We start from the raw sequence: 25,108 nt of genomic DNA on the forward strand, positions 1-25,108 counted from the left end.
GTTGTAAATGGAAGACAAGAAGGCAAAGTGGAAGAAACTCTGCAGATCAGCTGTCCTCAGTAATATTCCTTCTCACCCCTCACTGACCCATTACCTGAGGACAGTCTGCCTTTTGGCACCATGAGCCACTTGTAAGTCCTCCTGAACAGAGAGTGGGGACTTGGACACACTGGGTCCATGAAGAGATACTTGTTCTGAGGATCAAGGAACCCAGGACAAGGGGACGGGGAGATTTGTCTGTGAGTAATCTACACTAGCAGTCCCAACCTTTTTGGCACCAGGGACCGGCTTTGCGGAAGACAATTTTTCCATGGACTGGGGGATGGGGATTGTTTTGGGATGAAACTGTTCCACCTCAGATCATGAGGCATTAGGTCCTCATAAGGAGCGCGCAACATAGATTCCTCGCATGCACAGTTCACAATAGGGTGCATGCTCCTGAGAATCTAATGCCACCACTGATCTGACAGGAGGCAGAGCTCAGGCGATAAAGCTCGCTGCCCACTGCTCATCTTCTCGGGCTATGCGGCCCAGTTCCTAACAGGCTACAGGCTGGTACTGGTCCATGGCTCTGGGGTTGGAGACCCCTGATCTACACCACTGCCACATACATGTCCTTCCAGTGGATGGGTGATCTGGCCTACCATGTCTGTGCCCTGCAGAGCCACCCCAAGAAGGCTTCAGGATAGCTTGCAGTGAATGTGCAGAGTTTGTGTCCACCTTGCAGGCGTGATGCCACATATCACATGGAAAGCCAGGCAGCTTTCCATGCAAGAGCTGCACTAGGCTCTGCAGTATGAGGCTACTAGCAGCCCCTTCCTTGTGGGGCTTCCAGTCTAGAGGGGAGATCACTAATAAGCAAGTAAACAAATCAAACAATCATGACAGTTATTATTGTCATAGGCCTATGGAGGAAAGAAACAGCAAGCCCAGGGAGTGAGTGACTAACCACCCATTTCACTTCCATCTGCCCGACTTAGCGACCTTTAATGCAGGAACATGCTTTTCCCTCTACAGAAAGATGAAGGACCCTTCATTCCGGGTCCTAGTAAACCCCTACAGTCCTAGTGCCACCTCAACCCAGCACTCTCTGATAGGACTTCCACTCTCCCTGCCTCCCCAAGCCCATCACTCAGGGCCAGCCTGCTAGTGCTTTTCCTGGTTTATATCCAAAGTCTCCTCAAACGAATGTCTAGAATCTGCAGGAAAATTGAGTAAGGGCTAACAGACCCTGTAAAGAACAATGACCGCCCCTGCTGCTCCAACTATCCCATCTAGTTAAGAAAGAAGCTACAGAGAAGTCTGTGAAACGTAGGTGTGGTTTTCTTTAAAAAGCTAATTTTTCCCGTTTACATAATGGAGAATATGCTACTTGTTTTAGAAAATACTCTACTCATTTTCTCTCCTCTACAATTACTCAGGTCCCACTTTAGTTGGGTTGAAATAGAGAACACCCACACAGGCTGGATGGTTAAATACTATTTTAAGGTGACTTTGTCTGCAATTCACCAGTCCCAGAGCAGGCACAGCTTACATTTAGTTCGTATGAAAGGCTTTAGTCCTCCTCTCCCATCCTTTTTTCTGTCCAAGAATTGCATATAGATCCCCTATGATGATATGAAGCAAATCAAGTTGGAAATCTGCTCAAAATTGGGGACATGACTGGGTCTCCAAACGTCTCCATTTCTACTTACCACTCTTCTTCCCTGAATTTCAATGTTTCTTGAATATATTCTCACCCACATACATACAACACCCTTCCTTTCCATCTGCTGATTCACCTGCTCTCTGCCCCCTCCTCCTCAGACCCTGCTCAGCTCTAGTTGCTTCGCCGCCAAAATCCCATCAAATTATTGAGCCAGTTCTGATCATCTTATCTCAGCAGGGGGCCCCCTAGTGTCTCTTTTAGCATCTTGTTTATTTCCTTCACAAGGCTCGCCACATTGTGTAATTTTGTGTATTGTTTATTGGCTCTTTTCAGCTCCATCAAGAGCTAGCACCGTACCTCCATTGTTTACTGCTGCATCCAAGCACAATGTATAGAAAAGAGCCAATCAATAAAAAGACTGCCATTGTATCTGAGTTTTGTTTTTCTGGGTCCTTTAGCCAGTATTTGCAGGGGGGGGCAGGGGTCTCTGAGTATCCAATATTGACCCCTCCTGCTGCCCTGGTTTAGAAACCTTAAAGTGCTTAAAAATCACAGGGGAGTTTACAAAAGACGTGCACTCCCAGGACGTGCTCATTCCAGAGATTCTGGTTCAGTAGGTCTGAGGCAGGGTCTTTCAACACAAGAAGTCCAAGGGCCCTATTCCCTGGGGCCTTGACACACTATAAATATCTCAGTTGCCCACTTAGCTCCACTTGCCCCAGGGCCAAAAACTTTTCTCTGAGCCCCAGCCCTCTGATTCCCTCATTGCTTTTTTATCCTTTGGTTGGTTCCCTTGAAAGCTGTCCCCACCCCTACCAGGAGGTATAAAGTGTGAAGTGCTCAGAAGCAAGAAGGTATTGCTTCCTGAACTTCTGGATGTTCTTGCCAACAAAGTGGTACTTCTCCCAATGTCAACCATTACAAGAAAAAGCTAAATTTATCCCTCCCCTAAAGTAAAGACATTGGACTTTTGGCGAATCCCTCTGGGGACAGTGTCACTTATGTCTGAGCATGGTTTGCAGCACAGCACACTTCAGCTCAGCCCGCCCCAGCTTCCCTCTGTTCAGGAGCTCAGCCCTCACTCCCTGGCACCTCCCAAAGGAGAAATTCAATGTAGGAGAACAAGCTATTCACTTTAAGGAGCCTTCTGTTGACAAGAAGATCCAGCTCTTATTCAGATCCTATCAGCAATTCTTTTTAAACAAGGACAACCTAGCCACAATATACAATAATAAAACCCACATTTCCTTTAAGCTAAATGACTTCAACCTGGAAAGGGCGAATCCTATACTTGATTTCACCTCATTGTGATATCCTTGTTATGTTCACTTTATTAAATGAACAATAAGAACAAGATGTTTGGGAGAGAATAATACCATTTTATAAACTGCCTTTTTTTTTTTTTTTGAGATGGAGTCTTGCTCTGTTGCCCAGGCTTGAGTGCAGTGGCGGGATCTCGGCTCACTGCAAGCTCCACCTCCTGGGTTCACGCCATTCTCCTGCCTCAGCCTCCTGAGTAGCTGGGACTACAGGCGCCCACCACCACATCCGGCTAATTTTTTTTTTTAGTAGAGACAGGGTTGCACTGTTAGCCAGGATGGTCTCGATCTCCTGACCTCATGATCTGCCCGCCTCGGCCTCCCAAAGTGCTGGGATTACACACGTGAGCCACCGCGCCTGACCCATAAACTCCCATTTTAAAGCAGAACTCTGAGCTTTTCTAGATAATAAGACTGATTTTTCTGAAAATAAAATGTGTCTCACTTACAACTCATGGAATGAACTTCAATAGTTTCTCAATGGAGTTACTAGTACTTAAATTATCCAAAAGCACAGGTCTTAAGATGCATAAGCCCCTAACTAGTCATTTTTCCCAGAACATTAATTAAATCCCAAGGGCTGAAGTCCAAAGCTAGTCTGGGTTGTAGCCCATATGGTTGCTTCTTTGTGGCTTTGTTTCCATTTATTTTAGCCCTGAAAAATATTTGCCTTCAAAACTAAACTTAGTAAGATGGGAGCACAGGAGATGGCCCGCTGGGCCCTTAATCTGGCTCATTCTGTGTCACAGGGCAAACCACCAAATGATGCTGGCTCATAGGCCATCTACTTTTTCTAATAACACTACCTTAACTATTTCAATTTCTAAAATTCAATGAATATTAGAAATCAGAAAGTATTCACTGAAAATCATAAAATCACATGCCATATGAAATAACATATATCTATGCCTTTAAAGATGGCAGGTCACATTGGAAAGCATGGCCATTTCCTCAAATACTAATTTTTAAGTTATATATTTTTAAATTTTGAATTGACACATAATAATTATACATATTTACAGGGTACGTGGTGAGTTTTGATACATATAATATATAGTGATCAAATCACAATAATGAGATTATTCACTACCTCAAATATTTACCATTTGCTTGTGTTGGGAACATTCAAAATCTTCTCTCCTAGCTATTTGAAAATCCGTAGTAAATTATTGTTGATGAGTCACACTACAGTGCTGTAGAATACTAGAACTTATTCCTCTTATGTAGCTATGATTTTATATCCTTTAACCAATCCCTCCCTATCTCTCTCTCCCCCCTCCCCCTTATCCTTCCCAGCATCTAGTAACCACTATTCTACTCTCTACTTCTATGAGATCAACTTTTTTTTTTTTTGAGATGGAGTCTCACTCTGTTGCCGAGGCTGGAGTGCAGTGGCACAATCTCAGCTCACTGCAAGCTCTGCCTCCTGGGTTCATGCCATTCTCCTGCCTCAGCCTCCTGAGTAGCTGGGACTACAGGCACCTGCCACCATGGCCAGCTAATTTTGTTTGTATTTTTAGTAGAGACAGGGTTTCACCGTGTTAGCCTGGACGGTCTCGATCTCCTGACCTAGTGATCCACCCGCCTCGGCCTCCCAAAGTGCTGGGATTACAGGCGTGAGCCACTGTGCCCAGCCAAGATCAACTTTTTTAGCATTCACACATGAGCGAGAACATGCAGTGTTTATCTTTCTGTGACTGGCTTATTTCATTTAACATAATTTTCTCCAGGATCACCCATGTTGCTGTAAATGACAATATTTCATTCTTTTTATGACTGGATAATATTCCACTGTATATAAGAGAGTGGGAAATTAGTAGTGTGAAGAGAAATATATGAAAGAGTGAGCAACAAGAAAAAGGATCAAGACGTCATGCCAGAGAAAACAGGAGGAGCCAATGGGACAAAGTGGCAGGGGAGCTGGGGAGATGGGTAGGCTGCCAGGCAAAAGGCAGCACAGGTGGGTCAACTAAGCAAGTCCTGCCTCAATGCCTCTGCTCAGCCCAACACCTCTGATGCTTCTCCGAGGCAGTTCCCAGACAAGGAAAAATAGAGGCAGCTGCTGGCATGGCTTCCACTTTTTCTGCCAACACCACACTAAGGATTCCGCTGAGGGTGAGGCTCACAGACCTGGTTTCCCTGGAGATAAGAAAGCAGGCTGGATAGTTGCATCTGAACAACGGGGCAGAATAAACCAGGCCTGGAAGCCATTCAGAGCTTTTTTGCCATGCAGTTCATTCAACTGGGAATGAGAACTAGTATTCACACCGTGACCATGTTGGCTACAGGATGTCCTCATTGACACTGATAACAAAAGTTGTCTAAAATTAAATGAATCATAGGATACTGCCCCAGCTGAGGAACAAACCTTGGTAGGGGAGCAAGGTGACTCTACCTCAACTCGGAAAGCCATACCAGAAAAATGCTAAGTGGCATCCTGCAGGGGTCCAGCAGAGAGGAAAATTACCTTGGAGATCATGCTTCCAGAGACCAACATTATGCAGCCCAGCATCTAATTACTTATCTTCTGAGAACAGCACTCCTAGATCCTAAGTGGGAAATATGGCCCAAGTCTAACAAATCAGCTTATTCCAAACACCAATATCACAGGAACTGGTTCAGAAATGGGCACATGCCCCAAGCCAGATAAATGAGACTGAAGTATGGGACTTTTTAGAACTAGGAAGGAGAGACTGTTATTTCACCGTGTGGTAGGCAGAATCCTAATGGTAGCCATCAAGATTCCTATATCCTGATAACATAATCAAACACTAATCTAGGTACTTCTATGAAGATATTTGTAAATGTAATTAAAGCTTTAACTCAGCTGACCAAAGATACAGATTACTTGGCTGAGCCTGGACCAATCAGGGGAGGCCTTTAAAATACACGGAGTTTCTTCCAGTTGGTAGCAAAAGACAACATAATAGAAATTCAAAGCACAAGAAGGATTTGCCACGCTGTTGCTGGCTCCAAGACAAAGGGTGAGGAGGGGGAGTGTGACAGCCTTTAGAAGCTGAGAGCTGCCCTCAGGTGACACCTAGCAAGGAAGCAGGACACACAGTTGCACAACTACAAGGAACTAAATTCAGGCAACAACCTGAAGAAGCTGGGATGGGGGCTCTTCTCCAGAACCTCCAGAAAAGAAACTACCCCAGCCAGTGCCTAGATTTCAATTTTATGAAACCCTAAGCAGAAAATCCAGTTGAGTCCACCCACATTTCTGACCTACATAACTGTGAGCTAATAAATAAATGTTTGAAGCCACTAAGCTCTTGGTAATTTATTACCCATTAACAGAAAACTAATATACACTGGAATTACTAAATAATTTGTCCCTAGAGAGGGGCTGACCTAAATAAAGATGAACCCAATATAGAAAAAGAAGAACCGAGAGATAGAAATAGATGGCATCTCCAATGATGAGTTTTCAATCCCCGGACCTAGCCATGCATAGAGCCTATCCTGATCCTAAGTTTTCTGCTATATGTCAATAACATCCTGTTGTTATTAAAACCAAGTTGAATTGACTTTCAGTCACACCGAAAGAATCACAGATACTTTTTAAAACATCCTCACTCAACCCCGAACTAAGGCCTAACCCTATAGACTGGGTTTGCATTTGAATAGAAAAATAGAGCTGCCTATTCTTACAGAAATAATACCGTTCAGTCAGCTCAAGAATGTTTAAGGCCTAAGAAGCCTCTTTCTAGACCATTTTCACAAAATTAACACAATTTTGAGGAAGAAACACATCCTGAACAAAACAATAAGTACCATCTTGAGGTTTGATATGGTTTGATGCCAAAATACCTATAGGATAAACTGTGGATGCTAATAAAAACACAATCTAGTCCTTCACATGGAGATACACAGAGGCATAGACACATGCATACTGACTCAAAGAGGGACACTGCATGTGTGCAAATTGTGCTACTTTTAACAAAATTAACGTATTAAAGGATTCTTCATAGATATCTTTGACATTGAGGCTAAAGTTTAGTTATTGTGACCAGCATAATTGAACAGTTAAGAGTTAACAGTAGTATGGGAAGAAAAATTAATTTTTCATATTGATTTCAGGTAAATAAATCATCTCTTCCATACCAAGCTAAATAAAAATAGGTATCTCCTTTGTAGAATAAGACTGCTATTACAGATCCAAGGTTAAACTTCTTACTATTGATATTAGGTCATTATTGAACATCTGTTGCATGCTAGTAATTTATTACATTTGTTTCTTATAAGATAGCCTCTTCCTCTAGATTCTAATGGTATTCCTAAGGCATTTGTCCTCTTTTGGTAGAACCACAGTCAGAATATAGCACAACACAAGTCTGAATCCATGCTCATTGTGAGCATCTTCTCTTCCTCTGGTTCCCCAATAACCAATGAGTGTGACAATGACACACACAAATCTGGAAATCTCCAGCTATTTTTGATAGAGTCAATACTAAATTTCAAAGCAACAACAGAGGCAGAATATACCTTTAGAATGCCCTGTAGGGTCAATTAACAGCAAAAACATTTCTACCTTATTCTATAAACACAAAGAGCACTCATAATGGAGTCTTCAGAATAGAGTTACAGTAATATTTTTCCATTAAAGAGATGCTATTATCCTCTCACTCTAACCCATTTATGCCCAGTGTTCCATTATTGGAACGCTAAGCATGTGGTAGTTATTTATATCCTACTGCTCAAGGTCATTGCCAAGGTCTGATTGCAAAAATTCAAAACATTGCAACCTTGGGCATAAATGGACTAAGCACTCTTAAAGGGAGCACAATGCAATATCAGAGAACTTGTGCTTGCCGTTTTCAGATGTTTTAGGTTCTACTAGTTACCAGGTGAAATGGCTTAGCCAGTGTGACGGTGTTAACATTACTCATGAAGTAACAATGTGACTGAAATTTCTCCACCTTCAAAAATCATTTCTCTTTCCTACTGTCTACCTCACACTTAGAAATGGGGAAGCAAGGTGGGAAGAATAGATTATCATCCACTTTTGACCCTCACTGTTGAGTCTACCAATTTCTTCTCCCCTACAAAAGACAACACCATCCTTTCCCATTCCATGACCCGGATATTATAGGACTCAGCGACTTCCATCTGGGTTGGTTTCTTCCTCTCCATCAGTGGAGAGGAAGTTACTGACATATTCAGTTACTTTAATGTCCAGGCTGACAATCATGCTAATGTCTGACTTCATAATTCCTCAACCCCCTCAATTCCGGGATTCCTTCCACTTTACTATGGCTGGATGCCTCAGCAAATTGCCATAAACTTCACGATCTCAAACCTTCTAAACATAATCCCCATCCCTTCTATCTCATTCACTCCCTGCAACTGAACTTATTCTGTCCTCCTAATTTTGTTAAGGTTTTAGATTTTTCTATGTTCCTACAGTGAGTCATCCCACTTAGACTCTTTACCATGTGGGAAACATACATGGGGGAGACAGACACCTGTCTCTATGGTTTTATTCTGGGGACAAAAAAAAAAAAAGTCAGTATATCCACCTAGAAATATTTATCCCACTGATGCCTTAAGTCTTAGCTACCTTGAAATCCTCACCATTGGAGGTATAGTTTATTGGTGTGCAAAAGACTGATGCAACATTTATCCATTTTTGCATTCCAGGATTTAGCATCTGCTTCTTTGTGCTCAACACATCTCTCTTGGGTAAACCCATTAACCCATGACAAGATTGTTTTATTTTTTTCAGATTTATAAGCTGGCTTTTTAGGCCTGGAGAGGTTAAACTATAGTGATGGTCAATGCCAGCACAAGAGAGTTTCATGGCCAATAATCCTCAAAGACAAGGGAAATAAGGAATCCATGTAAGGTCACCAAAGCTTCTCCTTCAAGGTCAATTGGCTTGTGGCTGACCTTACCTATATGGCCTTGAAATTCCAGGTAAGAAGTAAAATGTAAGCAAACTCATATTCACTCAACTGACATTGTTTTATCCAAAAGGTAAATGCAGAATACCTTCAAACTATCTACAAGATAAGAAAATTAAGTGTTTTTCCTGAGCACAGAGGCCGTGAACAGTTTTTGAGGTGATCACTTCTTTCTGTATGATGATGACATAAAAGTTGGGTTGGGTGAAGTATAATAAAGAAGAAAAGAAGGCCCATGGTGACCCAGAGCTTCAGCCTGCTCTGGCCATACCACTCTGGATCCCCAGTTGATCACAATTCTTCATTTACAATAATGTGGCCTGTCTCTCATGTGAGACTGATAAATAACTATGCTAAGCACATATGTCACTGCTATTGCACTACTTACTATTCACTCCCCAAACTAGGCTTCAGATGGTGGGTTGGCCAGGAGGAGGCCTTAAACATGAGTTACTTGGTTTTCCTCATTCCATCCCTGATGGGAAGCTATGGCTACATTCTGCAAGCACTGGGAAAATGGAAAAAGGGTAGAATCAATGAATGTTAAAATTGAAAGGTCTCAATACTATAAGATCTCACTTATAAGTGGAATCTAAAAAAGCCAAACTTTCAGTAGAAAGTAAAATAGGGTTACCAGAGGCTGGTGGGGAGGAGGTGGACAGGGAAAGGGGAGACATTAGTGAATGGGTATAAAATTTCAGTTAGACAAGATAAATCAGTTTTGGTGTTTTATTGCATCACAAAGTGACTATAATTAATAATAATATATTGCATATTAGCTGAAATAGAGGATTTTAAATGTTCTCATCACAAAGAACGATACATATTCAAAGTGTTTAATATGCAAATTTGCCTGATTTGTTCATTCCATAATGTATCAAAACATCACATTGTATCCCATAAATATATACAAATGTACAATTATTATTTGTCATTTAAAAATCGAATTAAACTTAAAAAAAAAATCTAAAAGGACACCTAGAGTTAGTCCAATTCAAAACTTCCTACAGAGTTAGAAATGGGGAAGCAAGGTGGGAAGAAAAGATTATCATCCCCTTTTGACCCTCACTGTTGAGTCTAGCAATTTTTTTCTCAGTAGTTTTAGTTTACAAACGAAACTAAAAGAAGTTGATGTGGTGCTCTTTCATACACAGTCTGGGAGTTGGAAACAGTAGTTTGAGGACCCAATATGGCTTTCTTTTTTCAGGGAAGGAGAGATTCATTAGTTTTCTTTATAAATATTTTTCTTAATTGGGACTGAAGCAAGGAATATGATCTACAAGCATACAGAGAGGAAAAACAATCACTTTTCTTCATTTTATCTTTCAAATACCTTTCTGATCTATTGAATGCTTATGATTACATGGACTGGCAGACTGACTAAGACCAAGGATTAACGTGAATGAGACACTGACAAATCTCAAGTCTATAATATTTTCCAGTCAGGATTCAAAAGATCCTAACCCCCAAAATCTGATGTCTTACAGAGACAGAGTCATACAGCTCAGGTGAATGTCAGTAGGGACATTTAATCAGTTTTTTTCTGGAAAAAAAATCCTATACTCTAGTCTCAGAGACAACAAAAACTGTGGAACAAAAAATGCAATTCCTATCAAGAGACTCAAAGTCAAAAACTGGGAGCTCTAGGCTGGCAGAAGAAAAACGACACTGGCAGGTGTCAAATCTATACTCATGCCAAGTGGAAACAAGAAGTTAGTGAGCTCTTCAGCCCACTAGGAAAGTATGAGAAACACACACAGAGACAACATATGCGGATACGCTACACCATGTATCACCGTGCCAGGCGGAGAAGACCTCGGGTCAAGTGCCAGCTCTGGAATCAAGCTGAGCCCCATCTGTCAGTCACAGAGCAAGTAGACAAAGAAGTACAAATAGTAGAAGTGAAATACCAGATGTAAAATTTGGGGAATGTATAAGGTACGTATGTAGCATCTGGTAATTATTACTATGTACAACATATAGAAACATCTGGAAAACACTTGTGGACCATGATTCTCATTCAAGAAACTCTTTTTTGGTTTTAGACTTGCAAGTTGGTATGGAAGAGAGTGCAGTTATGGAACTGGTAGGTTCTTTATAAGGATGTGTGGGGGAAGTGGTGAATAAATAAAATAAAGGAACAAAAACCAATGAAGAGAGCTAACATAACAAAAAGTTCTACCTTACATGTTTATTTAGAGATGGGAAGCATACTCCTATGAAAAGTCAGCTGTACAAAGAGGCCAGAAAACAGCTCATAGTAATAAAGATATATACAATAGATAACAACAGCTCTGGTCAACAACCAGAAACAAGTATACAATAAGTTACAGCAAGGCAAATGAAAACTATGACTATATACCAAACATGAATGACCCTCATGAACATAATATGGAGCAAATGAAGCCAGACACAAAAGAGCATATGTAATCCATGAATAAAACACTAAAAAATACTAGTTATCCTCATAGGAGAGTAGTGACTGGAAGGAATTACAGAGAGGCATCTGGGATGCCGGTAATATTTTGTTTCTTGATTTATGTGCTGGGTGCACACTTTGTAAGAATTCATTCAGCTGTATACCTCTGACCTGTGTACTTTTCTGTATGTATTTTCTATCCCCATTAAAAATATTACAGCAATGTTTCCCACTTGTGTACCATAGGCACTCTGTCGCCTAACGAAATGTTATTAGGGCCGGGCGCAGTGGCTCATGCCTGTAATCCCAGCACTTTGGGAGGCCGAGGTGGGCGGATCACAAGGTCAGGAGATCGAGACCATCCTGGCTAAACAGGGTGAAACCCCGTCTCTACTAAAAATACAAAAAAATTAGCCGGGCGTGGTGGCGGGCGCCTGTAGTCCCAGCTACTTGGGAGGCTGAGGCAGGAGAATGGTGGGAACCCAGGAGGCAGAGCTTGCAGTGAGTGGAGATTGTGCCATTGCACTCCAGCCTGGGTGACAGAGCGAGACTCTGTCTCAAAAAAAAAAAAAAAGAAATGTTATTAGGTGGTTCTTCCATAAAAGAGTTTGGTGTTCAATAAGTTGAGAAATGCTGGGAATGATGTAGGACATTTCAATCCATGAGTGTGAACACATCCACCCTCCTTGATGGTCTCTGTCCTATTCATACTGCACCTCCTTCAAGATTCCCCAAGGTCTTTTCTGGTCTCCCAAATTTTGGCCACAACAGAAACTGCGTGAAAGAATGTGGGTGAATCTATATAGTTCACCCCCTGATGGAAAAAAAACACTGTCAGCACATACTGTATTCAACCAGTCTGGATCAGCAGCATCACCTCTGTATGGAAGCGCACACGTTTAAAATATGGTGCTGCCTGCTGTTTCAGATGGACTTCTCCATCCAGCGCTCTTACGCTTAGGCAATCAGTGCAGTGAGCTGGCACACTTCATGTCATTTGCAAATACAACATAGTGAAGGAATACAGAAAAGCAGATTTTCAAATATAGCTTTTCAAAACTGGGATTTGGGAATGCTCAAGTGATCTCAGCATTCTCATAGATTTGCAGCTCAAAAAACAGTTTCTCCCAAATACTTGAAAGTTATCGTGAGTTGACTCTTACAATCACCTCATTTTTCTAGTCACTTATGTCAAAACAAACCTTTGCTCCTTTACAACTAGCATTTTGCTTGTTCACAGTGGGGCAGACAGCTGCGTTCACTGATTCAGGCTCTTGCCTCTTTTCTCTTAAACTCTTTTTCACTCATTACTATGAAGATGATTGTAGAATTTGGAGCCTGTCTGTATGCACACACACAAAAATAACAATTCTGTGTTCTTGTCTTTAGGACATTTTTTACCACTTTAGCTAATTAACTTGGCTTAACCAAGCAGCTGGTTTACCTTTAGCTATTTATTTCTACCAAGTTCTACCAAAAAGAAAGAAAAGGAAAATAAAATCACCTAAATTAAAAGAAATACCCTTTTTGTGGGGTGGGAGAGGAAGAGGAGGAAGGGATGCATCTTCAAAACGTCAAATAAACAATTTGCCTAAAGCCCATCATTTCTCTTTTTGGCATCTGATCATCAGGCCTTTTCATTCTTTTTGCTATGATCCTAATCAGACATACTAAATACCACCCACTACTACTTAATTTACAATGAGGACAAGAAGAACCAGACAGAGTATTCCAAACCAATGTCTTAAACAAAGGCATTCATTATAATAGATATCATAATTACATTACATTAATTTCATACAGGAGAATTCAATTACATATTCCAAAGAAAATCCAGAACAAGCTAATTAACATCACGATGACCAGTTTGGTGAGAAATGATTTGGATTGGAAAATATGGCTTCATGTCTCAAAGTCTACTAAGAAAATCACATTGCAAACACTAAACCATATCATTCTCAGTGGATAAACAGTAAGTATGATTATGTTTGAAATTGCAGAAGCTGTTAGGAAAAACAGAGATGTAGGCAAAATAAAATTAAGAGAAAATTTTACAAATGTTAACTGTCACCGCCACGGTTATACAATCCTGAAGCAAAGCTGAAAAGAGTTTAACAAAATGACTGCTGGACTTGGGTTAGGGCCAAGACATCGCGAGCCACCTCACAAACAATATTTTAAATGTTTCTCCGGAAGAAGGAAAAACATTACCAATTGAACAAAGAACTATAAGTATTACAAGTTCACTTAAAAGCCAAAATACTAAGTTATCATGAGAATGAATTCCTAGTACTGTGAAAAAGAATAGTAAATCTCATGATTGGCTAATTCATGTTCTTATAACCAGTAATGATTGCACCTACCTCATTTAAGTCCTGCCGAGTTTCAAAAGCATCCTTTGGCCAAATGGCAGTCCTCTGGTCTATTCTATAAAATACAAAGAAAAATTATGTCCACTTAAAAGAAACCTTTCAGTGATGTACACGTGAAGCTGGTGGCTACAAATCTGGCTGTACCCCTGATAAAAACTCTTGGTTGTGTCCCACTGCCTGTAGAATAAAATACAGACTCCTTACAATGGCCTGCAGCACATTATAGTGCTTGAACCCTGACAGCGTTCCTGGCCCCCTCTCCTACCACTCTCACCATTGTTCACCACACTTCAGCCACCCTGGCCTTCTCTCTGTTCCTTGATCATGTAGTGCTTGCTCCCTGTTCAAACCTTCACACTTGCTCTGCCTGAGCCCACACTGCTCTCCCCTGGGATCTGCATACAATTCACTCTTATTACCATGTATGCATCTGCTCAGCTCACAGGGCACCTCCCCAAGGAGGCCTCCCTAACTAGACAAGACATGCCCTCACCCTCACTCTCTAGCATACTGTCCTGTACATTTTCTTCTTAGCACTTCCTCCTATTGAAATTATACACTTATTTGCGTGTCCACAGTAAAGTGTAAGCTCCAAGGAGGTATTGATTATGTTTATTTTCTATACTGCTAAAACCTCACCTATTAAAAATTCAATAATTGTTTTGATTGAATGAATGTGATCTGATACAGTTGCAGAAAGACACCATTTGTCTGCTGAAGACAGCTTATGGAAATTTCATCCTATCTCTTAACTCACACAATAAATGTTGTAATATTTGCTGGGTACCACGGTGCAATGGTTTGGATGTGGTTTGTTCCCACCAAAACTCATGTTGAACTTTGATCCCCAGTGTGGCAGTGTTGGGAGGTGGGGCCTAGTGGGAGGGGTTTGGGTCATGGGATCTGTGACAGGGGAGGGATATGGAAGTGAGCTCTTACTCAGAAATAAATTTGTTCCCATTGTGGTTTTGATTTGCATTTCTCTAATGATCAGTGATGTGAGCTTTTTTTCATTTGTTTGTTGGCTCCATGTATGTCTTCTTTTGAAAAGTGTATGTTCGGCCAGGTGCGGTGGCTCATGCCTTTAATCCCAGCACTTTGGGAGGCCGAGGCATGCAGATCACTAGGTCAAGAGTTTGAGACCAGCCTGGGCAATATGGTGAAACCCTGTCTCTACTAAAAATACAAAAATTAGTGGGGCGTGGTGGCAGGCACCTGTAGTCCCAGCTACTTGGGAGGCTGAGGCATGAGAATTGCTTGAACCTGGGAGGCGGAGTTTGCAATAAGCCGAGATTGCGTCACTGCACTCCAGCCTGAGCGACAGAGTGAGACTCAGTCTCAAAAAAAAGTGTCTGTTCATGTCCTTTGCCTACTTCTTTTATGAGGTTGCTTGTTTTTTTTCTTGTAAATTTGTTTAAGTTCCTTATAGATGCTGGATATTAGACCTTTGAGGGATGGGTAGTTTGCAAAAATTTTTTCCCATTCTGTAGATTGTCTGTTTACTCTGTCAATAGGTTCTTTTGCTGTGCAGATGCTCTTTCATTTAATTAGATCCCATTTGTCAATTTTTGCTATTGTTGCAACTGCTTTTGGCATCACTGTCATGAAATCTCTGTCTAGGCCTGTGTCCTAAATCTTATTGCCTAGGTTGTCTTCCAGGGTTTTTATAATTTTGAGTGAAAATCAAATACCGCATATTTTCACTTATAAGTGGGAGCTAAATGATAAGAACACATCTATCTATGAGACACATAGAGGGGAACAACACACACTGGGGCCTTTCAGAGGGTGGCGGGTGGGAGGAGGGAGAGGATCAGGAAAAAATAACTAATGGGTACTAGGCTTAATACCTGGGTGATTAAATAATCTGTACAACAAACCCACATGACGCAAGTTTACCTGTGTAACAAGCCTGCACTTGTACCCTGAACTTAAAATAAATAAAAAGAAGGAAGAGAAGGGAAGGGGAGGGGAGGGGAGGGGAGGGGAGGGGAGGGGAGGGGAAGGGAAGGTATTCATTCCCTAAAGAACAGCTTGTTGAAAAGAGTCTGGCTTCCTTGGTTTCACCCTCTTGCTTCCTCTCTCACCATGTGATCTCTGTTCAAGCCAACTCCCCTTTGCTTTTTGCCATGGGGGAAGCAGCCTGAGGGCCACACCAGGTGCAGCCGCCCAATCTTAACCTTTTCAGTGACCATTATTGTGAGCCAAATAAATTTCCTTTCCTTATAAATTATGAAGCCTCAGGTATTCTGCAATAGCAACACTAAATAGACTAAGACACATGGCGAAACTGGGTTTTGCCACTACATGGCTGACAACAGAAGAAAATGAATTTAAGGCATATCTACTCAAAGTCAATTTTCTTTAGCTTACAAACAAAAACAAAATACACAAAACTCCACTGTTGAAAGATCCTTAGGTCCAAATCATAATTTGTCAAATTCTATGGTCCAATGTCATCTGTTAAATAGAATTCAAGTTTTTCTGAGACAGTCTGAATGCTATTATATAATAAACATATTAACTTATAGTTATTATCCTTATAAAAAGGCCAGTTATATTAATGAATAAGAGATTTGTCAGTGTTAACATTTATAAAAAGATTTCTTTGGGGACCTAATTATTTAGGGTTACTATTCTGCTCCAATTTGAATCCTGAAGAAAGCATACATATCCTCTAAATGGGCAACAAGGTCAATATCTAAATGTCATAATGCACATTTAGAAATGCCAGGAGCCTAACTTCTTTAAAATATTCCTAAGAATACAATTTTTTTTTACTCCACAAGCTTTGCTTACTGTGCAAACAATTTCTAATGAGAAAAGTTAAGGAGATGGTAATAGAAGAAAATTGTGAAAGTCAGACTAATGTCCTCCATGCCTGAACAAACCAGCATTTCCCTCCTGGGTGGGAGGCAGACTAAGGCTCCCAACCACAAGCTCAGGCATAGATAGCTCAAGGGGAAAAAGAGGGTGAGGAGGAAGACTGCTGGCTCACACATCTAATATCCATCAATCCCCTGAACCACAAACAGTGATTTCAGTGCATCAGAAAATACAAAATAGCTCTTTCCCACAAAATAGGCAAAAGCAGTCTTGGAGACAGGGGTTAATCCACGCTACTCAGTAACATCTAACACTTTGAATGGCTCGTAGTTTCTTTGTAACCCTCAGTAGTTCTCAAACTATGTTTCTATAGAGTAGCACCAGCAAAATGGAAGAGTGATATTCTCTAATAGAAAAAATATTTACTGGTTTACACTTTTCAAATACAAATTTTTCTAGGGCTTTGGTGCAAGCTCCCTGTTGATGAGTGACAGCAGATGGTAAAACAAATAACCAAGTAGCAAACACTCATGGAAGGAAGCAGAAATATACTTTGTTAAAAATATATGGTATATATTAGTGAGATATAGAGAAGAGTCTACGTGGAATATACTCACATGATCTTCCAAGGAAACTACTCTTAACCATTAGATAAACTTCCAGAACAAGTTTGAGAACCGTAGTCTAGAGCATCAAAGGTACTTTAATTTACTAACCATCTGAATGTCTACTGTGTACCTGGTCCAGTGTTGGGGAAACAATAATAGACAATCAGAGGCAGTGCCTTAAGGAGACTTAGAATCTAGTGAAACCTTAAATGATGATAAAGCTAATGAACACTGAGTCCTGAAGCCACTTCAGCAAATCAAGCATCAGGGCAAAAGGGTTGACGTTAGAATGGAGGTGAGAGGCCGGGTACAGTGGCTCATGCCTGTAATCCTAGCACTTTAGGAGGCCAATGCAGGTGGATTGCCTGAGCTCAGGAGTTTGAGACCAGCCTGGGCAACACAGTGAAACCCCATCTCTACTAAAATACAAAAGAATAGCCAGGTATGGCAGTGTGCACCTGTAGTCCCAGCTACTCAGGAGGCTGAGGCGGGAGAATTGCTTGAACCCGGGAGCCGGAGTTTGCAGTGAGCTGAGATCGTGCCACTGCACTCCAGCCTGGGCAACAGGCAAAATTCCATCTCTAAAACAAACAAACAAAAAAGAATAATGGTGGTGAGAAACTGGAGAAGTAGAGACAGATAAAAGACATTTTTCAAGGATAAAAGCAATCAAGAAGTCTTGGGTGTGGATTCAAAGTATGGAGTGAAAGAGATGGGGTAATCAAAATTATTACAAACTTTTGAGTCTGTGTGACAAGGAAAATGGCAGGTTTCTTTTTTTTAATGAAGTCAGAAAAACATGTAATGTTTTTCATAAAGAGAGGTAATTCAGATTTAGATATCTGAAGCTTGAGGTGAGACTGAAATAGACAAGTAAAAATCTCTGGCCACGGTTCACCCTAGAACGGGGCACTCTAAGTGTGTTCAGCAGAGGAGGGGGGTGATGATAATTATGATGGTGTACAGTGGTCACAGATAAGGTCATGTGGGCAGATTCTGCATCACTTTTTGCTTCGTCATGTGATAGGCAGAGTACCTAGCACCTTCTCAGTATATATCTTTTCAAGAGATGGATAAATGAGAGAAAGAACTAGACCCAAGAATGACTTCAATTCACCAGCCCTTACTAGAGTGGGTCTTCCAGGCAGTTTACTTACATTATTTTATTTAATCTTCAAGGACATCATATGAGACTAGCATTATTATATCTATTTCACCTAATAGGAGAAAGGGTAGTTAAATACTTCATCCATTCAGTCAATAAATATTTTGTAAACACCAAAGATGTGCTAGGTACTGTTGCAGGTATTGGGAACAAAGCAGTGAATAAAATAAAGTCTGCCCTTGTGGCACTTATATTCTCATGGAAGGAGGAGAACAAAAAGAAATAAACCAGTGATTATCTATGGTGCACCAGATGCTAAGTATTATGGAGAAAAAGAAAGCAAGTTAAGAAGAACGGGACATGCAGGAGAATGGCCCAAGCTCACACTGCTACAAAGATTCAAAGTCTCCTAGAGATAATGAGAAACAGAAGGGGAGAAAAGAAAAGTCCATTGGATTGAAAAAGATAAAGGTCATAGTAGAAGAGGAAAAATAAATTAAGCTTCTCACTGGAGAAGTTTAGCAATGAGTGAAGGAGAACTGGAACAGTAGCTAGCCATCTCAAACTCCCTTCTTTTTAAGATCCTTAAAGATACTGCTACAACCATTTACAATCCTTCCTGGAAGCTGGCCTACACACAAAAACTGGGTCACACTGAACACTCCCTCCAATTCTCTTGCCGCCTGTGTCCAAAACAATGATAGGAAAGTAACTAAGCAAATATATATCAAATGCATGCTTCTAAAGGGGACCAAAATGAGTCAGCCAGTCATAGTACTGTGCTAACTCCAGTGTAACCTTGTCCTGTAGCCCAGGTCCTGGCAATGAGAAATGCAGCCTGCACTCCTCAGAGCCCAATTATGGCCCTCAGTAGTGATGAGCATGTGATATCTCCAAACATCACCACCACTACTACCACCACGACTATCACCACCATCCACCAACATCATCACCCACCACCACCACTACCACCACCAACATCACCACCACCACCACCATTACCACCACCATCACCACAACTGCCATAACCACTGCCATCACCTCCAAAATCACCATCATCACCATCCCCATCCCCATTGCCACCATCACTACCACCACTTCCACTACCATTGCCACCACCACTGCCACCACGCACCAGCATCACCACCATCATCACCCCCACCACCACCACCAGCACCACCAACCAGCATCACCATCACCACCACCAGCACCACCATTGCCACTGCTGCCACTGTATAATTCAAAGTAAAAAATACTTCTCAACAGAGAAATGCAAAACTTAATTTTCTGCTGATATGAAAAGAGCTTTTCCCTGGATTCAAACTGCAAACTTGTGGATAGCCTATGACTACAAACTTGTGGATAGCCCACTGAAATACAACTTTTCTAAAAATGTTTGATGTTCCCACTTTGCTGAAACCCTAAAGCTCGTGCTGAGTCAGCCTGCAGGGTCATCTTCTAGTGGCCTCCTTGCAGGAGGTGTACTGGAGTTCAAAACAATAAAACCAACTAAGCATTAAGATATTTTTCTTGGCCTAAGGACAGTGTCAAACTGCAGGATGTGATAATTTGTGAAAACGCCACATTTTAGCTCACAGTTGTATATTTATACCAATGTTTTAACTATCTATAATTAAATTAGCAGAGGCAAGTGTTTCCTATTTCAGTGAAAAGCTTCCCCATCTTGCCAATGGCTCATGGAAGACAACTGACAGTTATCTAACACTTTTCTTTCCCTTAAGCCCAAACACCAAGTTATTAACAAGCCTCTCAATTTCTTACCCCAAATAATGTTTGTGTCTGTCCCCTCGCCTCTATCTCTACCACTGCCATCTGGGGCCAAGTCACCAGCACCTCTCATCTGAACTACCTGAATGACAGTAGTTTCTCCCTGGTCTCCCCTACTTCTCCACTACCCTCCTCAGGCCACCATTCACACAAGATCTTTCACTGCCCTTCTGCACACTATACTTAAAATAAAATTCAAAATTCTGAGAGTATCGTATGACACGCTGAAGGATTTAGCATCTGCCCACTCTTCAACCTTAGCTTGTATCATTCTCCCTCTCTGAACTCCAGCTACACTGGCATTCTTTCAGTCTTGTGGATGCACCATGCTCCTTTCCAGCGCAGGCCTTCACACGTGCCTGTAATGCTGTTCCCTTTCCACTTTCTCTCCTAAGTAACTCATTCATACTTTAGATGCTAGATAGCTCCCAATCAGGTCTCCCTTTCATATATAAGTTCTCACTGTATTCTGATCTTCTACTTTCTGCTATGCAGCGGGTCTCAGTTCTTAATCATGTATTTGTGTAATTATTTGATTGTTTCTTTCTCACGATGGTGGGCACTGTGGAGCAAGGACCATAGGAGCCTTGCTTAGCATTTTATCTCTAGGGCCAAGTCTGGCATATGACACACAGTAGGCACTTACATGTTTGTAAATAACGTATTCATCCTAGGGTTATGGGCGCTGCCAATTCTTATATATTCCTGAGTGTGTAAAGTAATTATAACTGATGCTCCCTCTTCCACCGATAGCATGCTAGCAGAGCCTAGAGGATGGAATGACTCTCATTCCCATAACAAATGCATTTCTTCCCTGAAGAGATCTATGAAGGATTAATTAGCAGCTTTTGAACCCATGACCTAGAAAACCTGGGCAGAAAGAGTAAAAGGAGAGCATCCAACACACTTTTCAGAATACTTCACATAGAATCAGAGCCTTAGAACTGAGCAGTGCTGACCCCCATCACATCTTCAGAATTCAGGATATTCCACTGCGTAAAAAATTGAGCCTCTCTATTAGAAAGCAATACTTGGGATACACTAATGTATACCCGGATGACTGCTGGCTGGCTGTATGACTGGTGTTTCCTGAAACTCTTTTGAAAACAAAAGGTATATCCCAAGAGGACAACCCTCTGAGCAAAACATGTTTTATATACAAACAATAGCTCTATATGCAGACACAGACAAGATGCCAATAAATTCCAGTAATATTATTAGAAACAATGACAGCCCTTAATACCAGTAAATAGAAAGTTCCTTCCTCTAGAGAGTCGAAGCCACACTGAAGACATTCTCTTATTGGTTCTTACCAAACGTCTGCTAAAGGACTGAGGTCAAATATTAAGCAGCCAACTTCAAAGATTAAAAAAAACCAAGCCACAGTGTTTAAAGTTATTCCCCGAGAGAATATGGAAAGAAAACAAAACTAGAAGTCCGTGGATGTTCAGAAACTGACTTCCCAACCCATGTATCCACTTGTCCAGGCCAATGAACTCCCAAGGATGCTGCAGCTAGAAACAGAACACTGATCCCCGATGGTATACCCTTCCAGAAGCCAACTTCCCCAACCACCACCTCCCACCTTGTACTTCTCTGAAGATTAGAATCAGCCAGTATTATTAAAACAGAGATTCCTGGGCCAGAACCCAAACTTACTGAATCAGAATTTCCAGAAAAGTAGGATGATGACATATAGTTAACAAGCACTCTAGGGGATTCCTAATTGGGGAACACTATCCTAAAGGTCCAAGTGCAACAGCCTGGGAGGACACCAGTGGCTAAAGAGCGCAAGGGAGGAACTTCTTTGAGGATAGGAGTGACATGGCATTTCTGGCCTGGTCCCCCAGGGAACACATTCCCAAAGAGAGAAAGGCTGTGCCCCTCAAAACACCATGAAAAACTTCAAATACAGGGCAGCCCAGCTGTCCTGGAAAAGGTACCGCTTCTCACTTTGGTGAGCTGGAACAGAGACCAGAAGCAGCCAAGACCACAGCAATGCCCAGAGAATGGGTGAGCAGTGAGTCAGGTGCACAGGGCCAGCTTCAGAATTGGCAGAGTGGAGGTAAAGTAGACATGGGTGTGGTTTAAAAGACACTGTGAACCATAAAGGACACATTTTGGATGGAATATTGAGGACACAGAATCCAGCACGTGAATGAGTGAGAACAGAGGCCCTAATAAGATATTATTAGGAGTAATAATTATAGCAGTACCTGGTTTGCTGAGCAGGTTACAAGGCACTTTGCTTGCATCACCTCATTCATTCCATACACTTAGTAAATACATTGCCTACACTTAGTAAATAATGATCAGACACTTGCTCCATGTGCCAGGCAGAGCTCAGCCCAGGAGACGAGTGGTTGTAACCAATACTTCAGCTCCAAGGACACTTCTGCCTGCTCCCCTCATCCCACCTCAAACATCTGCCAAGTTTCTTCATTCTTCTGCCTCAAGGATTTTTGCCAGACAGGGCTCATTCCCTCATCCTGCATGTGTGGCAGATTTAACCTCCCTGGGAGCAGCCTGCAGCCAGAAGAGAAGGTGGTGGGGGGGGTGGGTGTGTGAATAAATGCTGCAGCTCTTTCCTCAACTTTCAGAGGGATAAGTCTGAGATACTGTCTACACAGTTCCTCAGAGAGACCCCAGCTGCTCAGAGTGGCAACCTACCAAGTTACGCACCTGTTGTGGGCTCTTCCTCCTTCCTAGTTCCTGCTTCCTGGGACCACCTTCCTGTACCCAGCTCCTCCTATCTATCAGAATCTACCTTCAAGAGAAACCTCAAGTAAGAAAGCGGTGACAAAATAGACACAATCTCTGTCTTTTGGAGCTTACAGTTGGGGGAAAGAGAAAAGCCTAATCACACAAATGAAGATTTAGATCAGGGACAGATGCAGTGAAGGGCACAGAGTGTCACAAGTGATAGGCCGGGGGGTGGGGGCGGGGAATTTAAATGACAGGTGAATAGCTGATGAATATTTGTAACTACATATCACACTGGCCCCTGTGATATTACAACTGATACTCAGACTTGCAACACTTTAACTTTTAAAGTATCTATCAGGTTAGCTCTTGGAACAGAAGAATATTTTTCAAGGCACAGGGGATTTGAGTAGGCATTAATATTAATCAAGCCTAAATACTGCCTGTTCCCTATTCAAGATTTTCTTTCTCTCCCCAAAGGAAAGAGTCACGAGTCTCTATCCTTCACCTATCATCTTCCCTCCATCTTCATTGTCACCAGCACCTCCACAGGGATGATATATTAGCTTCCAAGATGTACCCCTGAGTACAATACACAGTATAGTGTACAACACACAGTACCCAGAGTGATATTTTTATGTCAATCTGAGTCTGTCACTCCTGTTTATAACCTCCAGTGGTTTTCCTCTAGAATCAGACAAAATCCAAGGATCAACACCCAGGCTACCAGGCCCCATGCAGCGTGTCCACCACCAACCTTTCTGACGTCATCTGGTACATTCTCTCTGCATTTCAGTACACTCCAGCTTTACTTGTCTTTGCTGATGCGACTTGACACAAGATGAACAGAACCTGGATCAGTGTCGGTCTGAGGAGCAAGGGTGAGTTAATGACCAGGGAGGCAAGTCGGAGGAGCCCTGGTCCCTCCATGCCTTTGACTCAGGTAAGTTTGGCAAGCCACGCCAAGCCTTTCTGACCCTTAAAATTGGTTCTTAGTTCTCTTCCTCCATCAGCTCCAGGTTCTTCCCATGCCCCCAAGTCACCCAACACTATACTGATTTCATCTGTTCAGCATTTTTCATCTCCAATCCACTTCTTCTGACATCAACCTCCCTTTCTCTTGGGAAACCAGCTTCCACAATTCTACACGAAAGGGTAAATATGTGGCCTGAGCTAGGCCAGTTAGTTCCCTCTCTCTGAAGCCAAAACTTGAGCAGGAATGAAAAGCTGTTGTATTAGAATGGGATCATCCAGTGATAACACCTCAGAGAAACATGTCCCTGTCATTGTGATTCCAGAAATCCATGGACCAGGCCTGGTTCTTACCCTTCCCAAAGCATATTTGCCCTTAGTTCAATTTTTTAAGCTAAGCAATAGCCTTCATTTAGATCCCTTTCTTTGCCTGAATCAAACACAGTTAGTTTCCATTGTTTGCAGAGAATACCAACCACATTACCAAGAAACAACCACTTGTCATGCAATAGCCTGGGTCTCTTTTGTTGCACATAAGCAAGATCAGCAAGGCTGGCAGTAATTACACATTGAAAAGGACCACTTTCTTGATCCCCACTTTTCCAACCATGACTATTCATGGCCAACTAGGACCACTTTGCCATGTACAACCGCTTTAAAAACCTTTTTGAAATTGTCTGAATCACATGTCCAAGTTGAGCAAGACAGTCCAAATGACTGGAATCTCAACTGGCAATTCAGTTGAGATTGAGTTGGGAAACCAACTGGTCCAAGGTATGCATAGTTTTTGGTTCAACTAGAGAGAAGCTAAGGTCTAGCTTAAAGATGTTCAGAAAAACAGATCTATGAAGGTAATCTGGGCTCTGTGCAGGATGGATGTGGAAGCACAAGAATTTAGCTAGTGTACACAAAAGCAAACTAGAGCTTGTAAAGGACCAGGTATATAAAGGACCACAATGAAATATGGCCAAGAGAGGCGTGAGATTATGGAGGGCAAACCAGAATTCCATGGGATTGCCTACCTAAGAATCAATAAGCAGAAACTTTACTAAACTACTGAACCTACGAGTTCAGCACTATGCTGAAAACTGCACAGTCAAAAGAATTACAGAAAATAGGCATATATCCTATTTAAAGAGATAAACCAAACTCTTTGAACACTAGTACCATGTGTCTAGTTACATTGAACATGTTCTAACTACAGAGATCAACATGGGCTATCAAGGAAGGAGAAGGTGCATGAAAAGTTGGGAATGAGCTGGGCTCCAAGATGAGATTAAAATTTAGATAAATGGAGGAGAGAAGAGAGAACACTAGCAGCAAGATGGATGTGTTGGCAAGCCATAGATCAGTACTGTGGAGCTAAGCAAAAACCTTCATGGAGGAAGGATCTCCTCTCTTATGGAACAGCAACATTAATCTTCTGAGCCCCTGCTGTGGGC

The 25,108-nt window shown here is 41.7% G+C and overlaps 1 protein-coding gene across 8 annotated transcripts in view; it reads right to left on the bottom strand.

Annotated features, from left to right (window-relative positions):
- FAM13C (family with sequence similarity 13 member C) overlaps positions 1–25,108 on the bottom strand; it is a 117,500-nt gene that overhangs the window by 42,607 nt on the left and 49,785 nt on the right. For all 8 annotated transcript variants that reach the window (XM_055274370.2, XM_055274372.1, XM_055274369.1 and 5 more), the window contains one exon: positions 13,656–13,719. In XM_055274370.2, the coding sequence (XP_055130345.1) occupies positions 13,656–13,719 (64 nt within the window). The remainder of the gene's footprint in view (positions 1–13,655; positions 13,720–25,108) is intronic.

Source organism: Symphalangus syndactylus, chromosome 4 (genome assembly GCF_028878055.3).
Source record: "Symphalangus syndactylus isolate Jambi chromosome 4, NHGRI_mSymSyn1-v2.1_pri, whole genome shotgun sequence".
Lineage (NCBI taxonomy): Eukaryota > Metazoa > Chordata > Mammalia > Primates > Hylobatidae > Symphalangus > Symphalangus syndactylus.